Source organism: Tupaia chinensis, unplaced genomic scaffold, assembly GCF_000334495.1.
Source record: "Tupaia chinensis unplaced genomic scaffold, TupChi_1.0 Scaffold000597_1, whole genome shotgun sequence".
Taxonomy (NCBI): Eukaryota; Metazoa; Chordata; class Mammalia; order Scandentia; family Tupaiidae; genus Tupaia; species Tupaia belangeri.
The window spans coordinates 573,652-587,404 of NW_006160114.1; the positions used below are offsets into that span (position 1 = coordinate 573,652).

Consider the following 13,753-nt stretch of genomic DNA (forward strand, 5'->3'; position numbering starts at 1 on the left):
AGTGTAAGAATCTTAAGGGTACAGCTGGATTGATTTTTACATAGAAATATTAAGTTAATACCCCAGGTAAGCGCCATCTATTTCAAGATACAGAATATTTTCAGTACCCCAGAAGGCCCCTCATTCTCTCTCCTAGTTAACAGCACTCCCCCCAGATCACGGTAATTATTTTAACTTGTCATCATAGACTAGCTTTGCCTGCTTATGGACTTCATTTAAATGAGCTCATCATGTATTATTTATGTCTGGCTTCTTTCTTCAATATTGTTGCATAGAACAGTAGTTTGTTGCTTTTGAATGTTGGTTTGTAATATCTCATTACATTAATATAGTGCAACTTAAAAATACATTCTGGGCAAGCTCTGTGTCCCCAATGGTCAAGAGCACTGGATCCCACATGGCCACATGGTTCACTGGATCCCACATAACCCAGTGGTCAAGAGCACTGGATCCCACATGGCCACATGGACTCACTGACTCTAAAAAAAAAGGCCAGGCACGTGTGTGTGTGTGTGTGTGTGTGTGTGTGTGTGTGCCAAAACTCCGGACAGAATGAAGAGATAAAGGATGAGGGTTTTGGCATTACCACGCCTCAATTGGGATACTTTTTCCCTCATCCTCTACACCTCTTTCTGGCGAGTGTATGTGTTCTCTGGCAAATTAGAAAAACAAACAAAACACATTCTATTGTTGATGGACATTTGGATTGTTTCTACAATAGTTCGAGTAAATGAAGACCTTATGTAGGTCTCTTATGGACAGTCTTTACTGTTGGATATTTTCCCTAAAATTGCTGAACCAGAGTATACACGTTTCTAGCTTTGTTACATACTACACAATGGTTTTGAAAAATGGTTGCTCTAATTTGCATTCCCTCTAGGAATATATGAGCATTTCAGTTTCTCTTCACTCTTGCCAACACTTGGTATTGTCAGTCCTTTTAATTTTATCTATACTGGTGGGTATATTGCTATTCCATTGTGGTCTTTCTTTCTTCCTTTTTCTTTTTTTCTTTCTTCCTTTCTTTTTTTTAAGAATTATTTGCTTAACTTTATTTTATTATTATTATTATTATATTTTAATTTGCTATAGGGCATGCATGCTCACCAGACAGAGACAGAGAGAGTGGTGGGGAGAGAGAAAATGAGAAAACAAGTTGTCAGATTTGGGACTCAAACCATGGTTGGCCATGTAAGAGTCCAGTACCTTAACCACCATGAAAAATAAGATATAAAATCTGTGTATAATATCATTTTAGTATTTATCTTAGTGTATAAATATCAATAAAGAAGACTAGAAGTATTCACCAAGGTATTACTAGTAGATTCTAGAGGATGGGATTAGTGTTTTTTCACCCATATACTTCTTGATAACCATGAGATGCTGTACAATAGACACATATCAATCTCTAAAGTAGGAAAAAAATAATGCCTATTTTCTTTTTTTCTTTTTCTTTTTCTTCTTTTTTTTTTTTTTTTTTGCTATAGGGTATGTGCACTCATCAGCAAGACAGACACAGAAAGTGAGAAATTGCCCCGCAGGGCAGATGGCCACCCCTAGTCCCTTCTCTTTTCCTTTCAGGATTTTGGGAGGCACGCACATGTGCCCAGTTTCAAGCCGCTGGGTCTGAGACTCGCACTGTGGCCAGCCATGCGGGAGTACAGTACCTTAACCACTAGGCCACCTACTGGTCCAGAATAATGCATATTTTCAAGAATAGTCTTTGCCTGGAAAAAAGAAACCTATGAGAAATCTTCAAAAACTTCACGGAAAATGGATGACTTTCAAAATGTTTGCATCAAATACATTAGTATTTTATTTTTCCATTTTCCATGAATTTTTTGAAAGCGCCTTCAATATTCATTAAACGAACTGCCCTTCCCCTAGGCCTGTTTTGTCAACTGTGTAACGGTCCGTGTTGTACTGTAGAACAGTGTTTGTCACTGAGCAGGAACTCAGTAAGTGAGAGTTTTTAAAAAATAGAACATTACCAGGACTCCAGGGGAGGTAGTACCCTCAGGGGCATGTTGTAGATTACTGCAGGGAAGTGAAAGCAACGTTCAGGGGAGAGGTTGAGGAAATGTGGCTGATTTCTGCAGAGCTGAGATCTAGTGGCACAGGGGACGGGGATTGGGGAATGGGGAGAGCGTGTGGTAAGAAATGGGAACAGAAAAGTCACCAACCAGGATCACGGGGGACTCCTGCGAGGGTACTGAGCAGTGACCTGATAGGTTTCTTGTAGTCTCAGAGCAGATGGTGGTGGGGAGTGAGGGGGCTAGTCAGAAGGAGAGAGACTCTGGGCTCCCCCTCTCTCCTGAATGGGGCCAGGAGGAGGGTGGTGGGAGCAGGAGGAGGGCGGCGGTACTGTGTTTCTCAGAAGGCAAGAGCTGCTTTGGAATTCTGGGCTATGTCACCTGGGTCTGCCACCTTGGCCACTTGCTTCCCGTCTTCATTTTCTCACTTGATTCCCAGTTCCACTGTAGCTATTCTCATTCCCGCACTTCCCCATATTTTTGGTATTTAAGTGGTTCTCGTTTGGGCCATCTACAAGAAATGAGGCATCTGCTTTAAGCCACAAGTATTTGGACTTTATTCAGCTGATATGAGGCCCAGACATCATGCCAGCAGGTAGCATGGTAGTTAAGGTGCTGGACTCCCACATGGCTGACTGAAGTTTGAGTCCCAGACCTGGTGGTTTGAGAATCACACGGGGTGCGTGTGCAGACGTGCATGCACAAAATCCCAGGAGGAGAATGGAAAAGGAATTATGCATGGCCATCTCCTCTAGGGAATGATTTCTCACTTTCTCACTGTCTCTCTCTCTCTGTACATGCCCTACAACAAAAACCTTTTTTTAAAAAAAGTGAAACATTTTAAAATGAAAACTCCCTGGAAATTCTCATGTACAGTCAGGGTTGAGAACCAGGTGTATCCCTGCCTTCTCCTTTGTTTTTTTTTTTTTTAAATCACTGCAAACTTTTTTTTTCCTTTCCTATAAACTAGCTTACCTGGGCCATTCCAACTATTCTCAGAGGCATTTGATACTCGATAGTATTCACCTTTGACTTATATATATACAAACTCCCATTTTTTGCTCACACCTTTCAAAATCAGAACTTTTCTATATAATTGTCTACTTAGATATCTTTTTCCCCCATCAGGATAATTTGTGACTACACCGTCAGAAATTTATATTTGAGAGAGGGGTAAACACGAAACCACCTTTATGTTTTCCGATCTTCTGTAGGTTCCCTTCCTAAGGTTTGGAGTATATATTGATGCCTATTCCTTTCTAGGTGTATCAGTAGGAAGTGGGAAAAAGCTCAGTAAAGATATTACATCACCCATCAGGAAGGCTCCAGCAACAGGACTTCCCACTGGGCAAAATCAGCAGCTTGCTGCTCCTCTGTACCTTCTAGGCACTGGCCGTGCCCTCAGACTAGCCCCATGCCGGGTTGCAAGGTGGCACTGGAGCAATTTCAATCATCGCTTCCAGACAAAACAATGTCCAGAGGCAGAGTCTCTTGCAAAATCTCCTTGAGAGTGAAGGAACTATCACAGAAATACCTCCCCTCGTGTCTCATTTGCCAAAATGGGCTCCTAAGCCAACCATATGAAAGGAGAGGGCTTACTCCTGGACTTGGGATATGGTCACACTCCACTGAGCCACATGGGAGAAGAGCAAACAGTTCCCTCACCAGAGCAGTCAGGAGGGAATAGGAGATGCTGAAGCAGCAACCACCAGTGTCTCCCTCGGTTTCAATATTATAAAAATAATCTAAGAGAGCACAAATATTTTCTCTGCAGGCTCCTGACGTTCCCACTGAGATCCCCTTCTCCCCCACTTTTCCCCTCTGGGCCAAAATAGATCCTAGGGCAGCAAAGGTTTTTTGTTGTTTTGTTGTTTCCGTTGAGCCAATGGGATGCACCGTAGGCAAGCCAAAGCTCATCAGTCCCTCGGGCACAGGAGGCTCCCAGGAAGGGTGTAGTGTGTCCCTGAGTATGAATACAGACCTGCCTGGGGGTTCCCTGATGCAGATTCAGAACAAAAGTCGATGTCATTGACAGGGTGAGGGTATGTATAGTCTGATCTTATGATGGTATTTTGGTCTTCTCATCGCTATCCAGATATCCCTCACTCACTTTTTCTCAGGTCTTTGACGCTCCACGAGGCTTCTCAACATAAGTACTACTTTCCCTCTTTATTAGACCACTTTCTTTTGAATGATGTATCTATTCTTGTATCCTAGGGACAAACTCCACGTCAAATTCTGACAGCTGAATTGACCTGTTGCTGTGTATCGTCCGAGCTCTGTAGATATACCTGAAGCTGATAGTCTTCTGTTTTTCTTCTCACCAAATGCTCATTTTCATGATCTCCCCACTTCCTGCTGTCTTTCTTTTAAACGTCTTTGACCACAGAATCGTCTACCTATTTTCAATGACCTTTTTACAAGCTATGTAAGGTTTGTGAAAGTACGTGTTGGTGCCTCGCACTTTATTTCTAACTTGAAGCCTTTTGACTGGTTTGCCAGTTTGTCCTGTAAATTCTTGGGCAAAGTAGTGCTCTAAATATTTACTTTAACGATTACAACCCCGTAAAATGGGTATTTTTAATTTTTACATTAAAAAACTTAAGCTCAAATTTTAATTTGTTCAGCCACCTAGCTATTTTCATGGTAATGTGAAATCTGAGTATCAAAACAGCCAAAATGAAGTTGTGTTAAAATGATTAGATTTTTAAAAAATGATTCTGAGAAACACGTGTGGGGGCTGGCAGGTGGCGTGGTGGTGAAAGGCGCTGGACTCCCATGCCTGACTGCGGTTCAAGTCCTGGACCTGGCAGCTTGCTTTCTCACCTTTCTCTCTCTCACTCTCTCTCTCTCTGGTCAAATTAAACTAAACAAACAACAAACAAATAAAGTTGAATAATTCTTAAAAAATTATTTAAAAAAAAACCCAAAACCACGTGTGGAGTGGCAGACTGATTAGTGGAACTCAGTTAAATGACCCCTCCTCCCCCACACACACCCCAAGTCGTGTCAGGAAGGGGAGAGAGGGTAACCAGGCTCCAGAACCCAGGGAACTGCCATCTTATCTGGTAGACAACTGAGAACTGAGCAAATCCCACACGTAGTGTCTGGACAACTGAAGACGAACCTCGAGGTTCCAGCTTCATTTACGGTCACTACTCTGGATTCTGCTGCCTCCTCATGTAAGTTAATTACAATAAAGCTTCTCACTATAATATGTTTCTCTTACAAGTAAGTTCCAAGAAACATTTATAGAAAATAAGTCAGAGCCAGTAGATGGTGTGGTGTTTAAGGTACTGGATCCCACGTGGTCAACTGTGTGGTTAGAGTCCCAGACCTGGTGACTTAAAACTCACGCCGGGCACGTGTGCATGTGCGCCCAAAATCCCAAGAGGAGAACGGAGAAAGGATTGTGGCTTGGCTGTTACCTCTTGAGGGTGATTTCTCACTTGTGTCTCTCTCTCTGTCTCTCTTCTGTGAGAATATGCACCCTAAAGCAAGAAAGCTAAAAAAAAAAACAAAAAAAAAAACAAACCCCAAAAACAAAAAAACAAAGCAGTCAGATACTGAATGATGTTTGAATATGTAATAACTGTGTTCTAAAATTGACTGGACTCTCTAAGACTTAAAAACAAATCACTTTTGCAGACATTTTAGGAAGTGTGTTCATTTATGGAAGAGATTAGCATTCTCTTTTCCCAAATGTTGATTACTATGTCTACTCTATGTATCATAGTATTTCTTTTTTTTTGGAGAGATTTTTGCTATAGGGCGTGTGTGCTTGCCAGAGAGAAAGAGACAGAGAGACAGAAAGCGAGAAATCACCCCCCAGAGGGGATGGCCACACCGCAATCCCTTCTCCTCCATTTTCCTCTCGGGATCTTGGGCATGCACGCACACATGTTGGGCATGCACACACACATGCCCGGCGTGAGTTTCAGCCACCGGGTCCAGAACTTGAACCGCAGTCAACTACATGGGAGTTCAGCAACATAGCCATTATGCTAACTGCTGGTCCCCTCAATAGTATTTCTTAAAAGAGGTCATTTTTAAAATTTGATTTTCTTCATGATATCATGTATGTGTGTACACAAGGAGAAAGAGCCACCCTCAACAGGGTCTTATCACATGGTAATTCCTTTTCCGCAGCCCCCCAGCCAGTCAGGATCTTAGGCACACTTATGCATGCATCTGGTCTGTTTTCAAGCCAACCGGGGGATGTGAAACCACACGCGACTTCCAGCACTGCAGGTAATTTTGCTATTGACTGTGCCACTAGGTGGAACTGAAAGCTATCATTTTGAAAGAGGGAGAATATAGAGAATAATATTAAATAATACTGTCAGAAACCATGAAATAACTTAATAAATGAAGGCTAGTTTTCACATTCTAGTACTAGTTTAAACCTTATCGAAGAACCAGATGTTTCTTACTCAATTTTTCCATAAAGTCTTTTTTTTTTTTGGAGAGGTTTTTGCTATAGGGTACGTGTGTTCACAGAAAAAGAGAGAAAGAGAGACAGAAAGCGAGAAATCACCCCCTGGGGGGATGACCACACTACAGTCCCTTTTCCTCCACTCTCCTCTCAGGATCTTGGGCATGCACGCACATGTGCCTGGCATGAGTTCAAGCCATTGGGTCCGAAACTTGAACCGTGGTTGACTACATGGGAGTCCAGTGACATAGCCACTACACCAACTGCTGGTCCCTCCATAAAGTCTCTCACGGAGAAGTCAGTCCCTACTCTCTCCATCTTACGTGTAAAAGAATTTCATATATATTTTCAGCCTTCTGAAGAAAACACACCAACTGGCTGGGTTGGGCTGGGGGTGGTTAGACAGCAGTCACAGCCAATCACCTTGCCCATGTCCGGGATCTCCTCCCCACCCTGGCCATGGTAATCATGCCTAGAGAGCTGCCAGCGGTCTGCAGCCTTGTCCCACCACGTTCACAGGTTACAGAGCTTCTCCCAAACCCTCCACCCAGCCCAGTCACTCTGCTGGGGCTGCCCATGACAGCTAACAGTAAGAGTGGTTAGGAAGGCATACTAAATAGTGTTGACTACTTCTCTTTGACTTTGGTAAAATATATCACTGAGTAAAGACTGGCACAAGGTAGAACTTTACTGAAGAATGTAATAAAATAAATTGAAAAAATAAAAAAGGGAAAATACTAGAGAGATAAAAAATAAGAAAATACACTGATTATAAATGGAAGTCACCTTAAAAAAGAGAAGTCTTCTACAACAGATGAAGAAAGTTTAATTTCTGTTCACATTAAACACTGTTTACCACAATCAGCTAACAGAAATTACTGTGACATTGGTCAAAATGATTTCATAAAACTAAGGAGAAAAATTTATTATGAGAAAACCTCCTTGAATGTGCATGATGATGTTAGGTACTCTGTTTTTCATGAGAAGATACAACTTATCTTGAGGAGAAAGCAAATAGTTCAGATCAGGGGGGCATGCTGAGGTTTTAATAAAAACAGAAAACCTTTGCCTTGTCCAGAACACTTAACACAGTCTAAGGTGATTCAGGTAAAGGAGATGACTACATTCCAGCACCCATGGCACGCAGGCCCAGGGTTCAGGCTTTATTTACATCACTGGGCCACGCCACTTTCACCTTTAGGTAAGTGAGCTGCTATTTTTGGCAGCGGGATCTTCAATAGTAGCCTTGAGTCCTATTTTAACCACCAGGCAGTCCAAGGAATTATTTTTAAAGTAATAGTTGAATATTTTTATGCATTTACTATTAAGGCATCTAAATTTTTGGTGTTTTCAGTAAATAACTTGACTGCTACTTTTTATTCTTTTTTTCATTTGTATAACTATGGTATTAGGTATTCAGTGATATAATTGTTTCTCTAACAAACCAGTTTATCCCACTTAGCAAACTATAAACTGGTGTCTTGTGAAAGGGAAATATATAATGTGGAAACACACGTAAAACTATATTGAAAACCAATAGAGAATAATTTTACTATCATAACTCACTCATAATTATCTGATAGTCTTTAACTTTGGATAAACACAGAGTAATTAGAATTAAAATAGGTATTAAAAATAATTACCAGTAGTTTGTTTTATAAAAGAAGAATAGAGCTATAAATGGCTTAATTGCCCAATTAAGTAACTACCAGATTCTTTAGTCAGCACTAACAAAACTCACATTTGAGCTAGTCAACGAAGCATATAAATACTTAACATCTCTTGAATATAACATGTTAGTGATAACAAAGACTACATAATTCTATTCAACATCATGACTATGAACAAATTAGGCAGGTTAAATATTAAAGATACACTGGGAATACTTCTGAAACCAACAATAGTATTAGCAATTAAATGAAATTTAGAAGACTCAGAAATAAAAGAACAATTTTAACATGGATGAGACAGTGCTTAAACAATTTTGACCTAATCAAGACCACCAAAATGCACTATGATATTTTTTTTATTTAGTTTACAGAAAGAATCTATAAGTACAGGTTGCGGAAAGAGAATGTTTAGTGCTATTTACATTTGTTTTAAAACTCTGCTCTATACAAATTTAATTCTGATTTGCATGAACAATATTTCCGTAGATCTACTGCATATAAAGCCTTTTCATCAAAGCATTAATGATGTGGAAAAAAAAACCTGATTACATTTAAATGAAGCTGACAATTTGAAACCGTTTACAGTTAATGTTTCTAAGAGCCATGGACACTTAGTAAGGACAGAACATAATGCAGCCTGCAACTTCATTTTTATAAAGGCTAAAGTTATGTATATGGAATATTGTTCTATACGCTACACGCCAATCTATATTTAAGTTCTATAGTTAGGTATTTTTATAAGTCTTTTTATTAAATATATTCTACACATATCTGTAATTTCATCCAGGAAGAATTTCTTCCTAGTGAAAAAATATAAAATCTTTCATATTTTTACAGGTTTAGATGAAACTAGCTCATGCTTTAGTGCTGTGCAAATTGTTTTTAACATATCAGTCTTTAAATTATTGGTACAAAATAAAAGAATGTCATCCTTAATCATGTATGCCTCAAAAAATCAGCTTTAGATTTTAATACAATTGCAAGCACTAATACCAAATGCAAAGTAGAAACAAAATTAGTACTATGGAGGTCTTTTTTTTAATTGTGAGAATCCATCCGACTTCTCTGATGAGTATGCACGACACTGGACACGGTTGCAGATGAGCAACGTTATGGAAACTTTCGATTTGCTGATATTCAAATGCATAAAGCTGATCAGCCAATGAGGTTTTCTAATATTTCTGCATAATAACAAAACCTATGTGTGATTGGAACTTCCCCCCCACATTAAGGCTAGGCGATGCGCTCTCACCCCTGCTTGTGCTGTCTGAGCGAGCACTCAGTTACTGGGGGACTTGAGAGTGCACATGGTCAAGGGAAAAATTCATCAGCTCTCCACTGAGCGCTTTAAACAACAGGCACATTTTGTTTTTTTTTTTCATTTGTTGCAGTGCGAATAGTCACATGCAATTTAGTATTCTGTGCCAGTGCAGCCACCACGGCTGACTTTGGTAGAATTCACCCAACATTTTAGTTTCTTTTCCATTTTTTTTCCTCTCAAGTTGGCCCAGTAATTAAATTCCTTAACTGCTGAGTGTCTTCCAGTGTTGAATTGTATCTGTGAGCATTTCTAGGTACCATAAACGTTCAAATTCTGCTGATGAAGAAAACAATGTCTATCTTTTTTAGTGCAAATTGTATTTGGAACACGTGATTGTTAGTTCTGGCGATGAAACATTTGTGACAGAAAAAATGGTTTCTGCTCTGAAAGATAACTCGTTGACCTTTCCCCTGGAGATTGACCGCATTCAAAAACCAATATATTTTAAAACTGCTCAACATAAACAAAAATACAAGAAAGAAAAACTCATAGTGAGAAATGTTCTTGGTTCTTTGTACTTTCAAGAGAAATGATGACAGTGTCCATGTGATAATTCAGTCCCATGGGTCTATAGGCAGACTGTTCTTGAAGGTTTCTGAAGCAACATTGGGTCTCTTCTGTCCCAGCAGCATGAAAGACAAAGACTAAACCACGTCACGCTTGGCAGACAGCTTTTACAGGATTACACAACAATTACTCTCTCCAGTCTTTTCACGATTCCTCTGACCTAGGGAAAATAAAGAAAAACCTTGATTATAAAAATGCTAAAATTACAGAAGGGGTTAGACACCCAAGTCCAGTAAGAATTTTCTTTAGAAAATTTTGTGTTTTTTGAATTAAAAGTTTTAAAAATGCTCTTTTAACTTTAGCATGTTTTGAAAGGTCTGGTCATTTGCTTGACAAACTCTGTTCATAAACTCTGAACATTCCCTTTCTCAGACTGTCCAAGAAAAACCCATGCATTTTTAAATGCCTGTCTTTGTGGATCAAGTGTGTGATACTCCTCTCACAGAGCTTACCTTGAGAGTTTGGCTCTGGCAATGTCTCTCTGGCCACCAAATGCATCACTGTTGTTTTGCCGAAAGGAAGTTTTAATGCTATGTGAGAAGGAGAAGACAATTTGTTACATGTACACTGACCTAGTAAAATCACTAACCCGAATGGAAACAATCTGAAAACTTGCTTTTCATATGACTTCTTCAACAGATTTAACTTATCAAATAGAGAATCCTATTTACAAAATAAAATGAGGTTAATATTATCTGAAGTAACTTTCACAATTTAACATTATTCTTCCAAGGCTATAGTTGTTAGCTTTATATATATATCCACATTACTTAAGTAAAGCAATAAAAAAGAAAATACTACTTGGTTACAATCAGAGATCACTTTTAGAAGACAAAGAAAAAGAATTTAAAAAACTGTTTTGAAGAATATTTTTTCTAGATTAAAGTTTAGATTAAGAGACATTTGCTTCTAAGTCTAATTACATGTGAGTCGTAATAAAATCACTGCACTAAACAAGTTACTATAGGGACCAGCAGTTAGTGTAATGGCTATGTCGCTGGACTCCCATGTAGCCAGTCGCAGTTTGAGTCCCGGACCCAGTGGCTTAAACTCACACTGGGCGTGTGTGCGTGCATGCCCAAGATCCCGAAAGGAGAATGGAGGAGAAGGGATTGCGGTGTGGCCATCCCCCCCAGGGGGTGATTTCTCGCTTTCTGTCTCTCTGTCTCTCTTGGTCTTTCTGGTGAGCATATGTGCCCTATAGCAAAAACCTTTCGGGGGGGGGAGGGGAGTTACTATAATGTAGAAGTAGAAGAAACAACAAATTCAGTTTTAAACACTTATTCTTAATGCTGTATTCTTCAATTAGGAAATAATGTTTCTTAAAAGTTTAAATGAAAAGAATCATTGTCTTGGCATTTTTACTAATTTTTAAAAATTGGGTCTTTAAAATTTTTTTTTCATGAATGAGTTAAAAATTATGTAAAATTTCAGATGAAGAGAGACTATAACACGCATCTGTGTACTGATGAATATTAAAGTAAATATGAACATCAAGTCTCAGTAATTTTGTTTGTTATTCTGTATATAAAATTAGAAGCAGCTGGTATATCTAACTTTTGACATCCCAAACTAGTTACTTACTCTTTGTCAGCTATAAACATAAGACTTATTAGCAAGTATGACCGTCCTGCATTTTTAAAAATTCCTGTTTAATTTTTTAGGACAGAGTCTTGCTATGTTGTCTAAGTTGGCTTGGAACTTGTGGTTTTCCTATCGCAGTGTCCTGAGAAGCTGGGATTATGGGTATGTGCCGCCACGACCAGCTGCAAATGCTTTTTAAATCGTCCTAATTATCTTCAAGATTAGTACTGTCTCATATATATATAGCCAAGGTGAATTTCCATCTTATTTAAAGTTGCCTAGCCATAATTTGTCCTTTTCTTTTAACCTCTGAAGTTCAAATGAAGCATGATAGACTATAAATACATATATGATGAAAAAAAAATTGTATGGATAACTTCCTAGCCTGATTTACTACTGAAAGGCAAATAAGACAGAGGCTGTCAATCTTAGCATATGTAAAAATCACCTGAGATTTCAATTCAGTAGTAAATGAGAGCTGGAGTAGAAAAGACAGGGCATACAGAAATCTGTATTTTTTTTTTTTTTAATTTTTAGGCAGGGTCTTGCTTTGTTGCCCATACTGGCAGTAAGCCCATGATTTTCCTGTCTCACTTATTTGACTCTAGGGATTGAAATTCTCTATGATTAAAAGCTTACATCTCATGAGACCTTGACATTTGATACAGAATGGACGAATATGGAAGATTTAACACTAAGGAAGCCAGGCTATGAAAGAGAGGCAGTGTATGTCTCTACTCAACATATACTAAATGCCTGCATTCTACAGCAGAGATTGGAAGGTATAATAGCAGGGAGGGCAACTGCAGATTACTAGAGACATTATAGGAGTGGCTGGGTAGTAGAGAGTGGAGGAAAGGGGATCAGAGAAAGAAGAAAACATTTAACAGATACGAAAATTTAAAGTTATCTGATGCTAATAATATATGGGGTAATATCTTTGACTTGACTGATGCATGCTCTGTATTCACACTGGGAAAATCTATTTTGTATGCTGTAAAGATGTACAGTGATTAAATGCAGTCATCATCATCATCATCATAAAAGCTTACAACTCAAAAAGGAGGATTCAGGAATATGCTTTATGAGATTTGATAACCCAAATTTAAGTCTGAACCTTAACCCACAGAATCACAGGAATGACAGAGAATGACCAGGCCTCCTACTTTAACTGCCCATGTAATGAATGAATCCCACTGGTGGCTGCACCCCACTACTTCACAGTCACCTACTGCTGCAACATCACCCATAACAAGAATCTCACTCTCTCCCATGAGGTTTATTCTTTCTCTAGATAGCGCAATGTGTTCAAACACTGTTTCTTATATTGGAAAAAAAAAAAGGAAAAAGAAAGTCTGCCTTTAATTTCCAGCTACTGGTTCAATTCACAGGGCTACAGAGAGCAAGTCTAGGGCCATGCAAAGCAAGTCCAGACCTTCTTAGATACCAGTCATTGACAATTTCCATCGCCCTGAGTGTTATCTCTATTATTATTCATACTTAAGAACAAGGGGAGACTGAAAAGAAAAATCAAGACCAAAAAGACAAAAAGCTGAATGTTATTATCCAAGCTTGACCAAACACCCAATTAATTATAGGTGAGGATTCCAAAAAGTTCATGGAAAAATAAGATTAAAGTATGAGTTTTTAGTACCAAAAAAACACTCCATAAATCATTTTTACATAATATGCTTTTACCATGAAGTTTCTAAAGACCTCTCCTAATGGTCAACTTGAAAGGCCCAAGCTATGTTCCTATGATGTTTAAATCATTAAAGCCAAAGACAGTATATTTTGTCTTGTAAAAGACTGTCAGAAAAAAAAAAAAAGACTATCAGCAATGTGGAGTGAAAAATAAAAATACAGGGTGAACCTGTTAATTACTTTGAAACAAATTCCAAAAATATATAGTAAAAATTATTACTTCAGTGGGAATTAATCAATAATTTTATTTTAACACAAATTCTGTGATTTTTAATATGAGGTTGGAACCTTAAGGCCATAACAGAAAAATAATTACGGAATGAAATTAGTGAGAAATTGCTCACATAGGGGACCAGCAGTTGGCGTAATGGTTATGTTGCTGGACTCGGTAGTTTAAACTCACACGCTGGGCGTGTATGCGTGCGTGCCCAAGATCATG

The 13,753-nt window shown here is 38.8% G+C and overlaps 1 protein-coding gene across 2 annotated transcripts in view; it reads right to left on the bottom strand.

Moving 5' to 3' along the window:
* Positions 1-9,506: 9,506 nt before the first annotated feature.
* Positions 9,507-13,753, bottom strand: part of UBL3 (ubiquitin like 3) — a 91,201-nt gene continuing 86,954 nt past the window's right edge. For both annotated transcript variants that reach the window (XM_006158419.3, XM_027775673.1), the window contains exons 4-5: positions 10,479-10,556; positions 9,507-10,186 (exon numbers count right to left, since the gene is read on the bottom strand). In XM_006158419.3, coding sequence (XP_006158481.1) covers positions 10,134-10,186; positions 10,479-10,556 — 131 coding nt within the window. In that variant the 3' untranslated portion in view covers positions 9,507-10,133. The remainder of the gene's footprint in view (positions 10,187-10,478; positions 10,557-13,753) is intronic.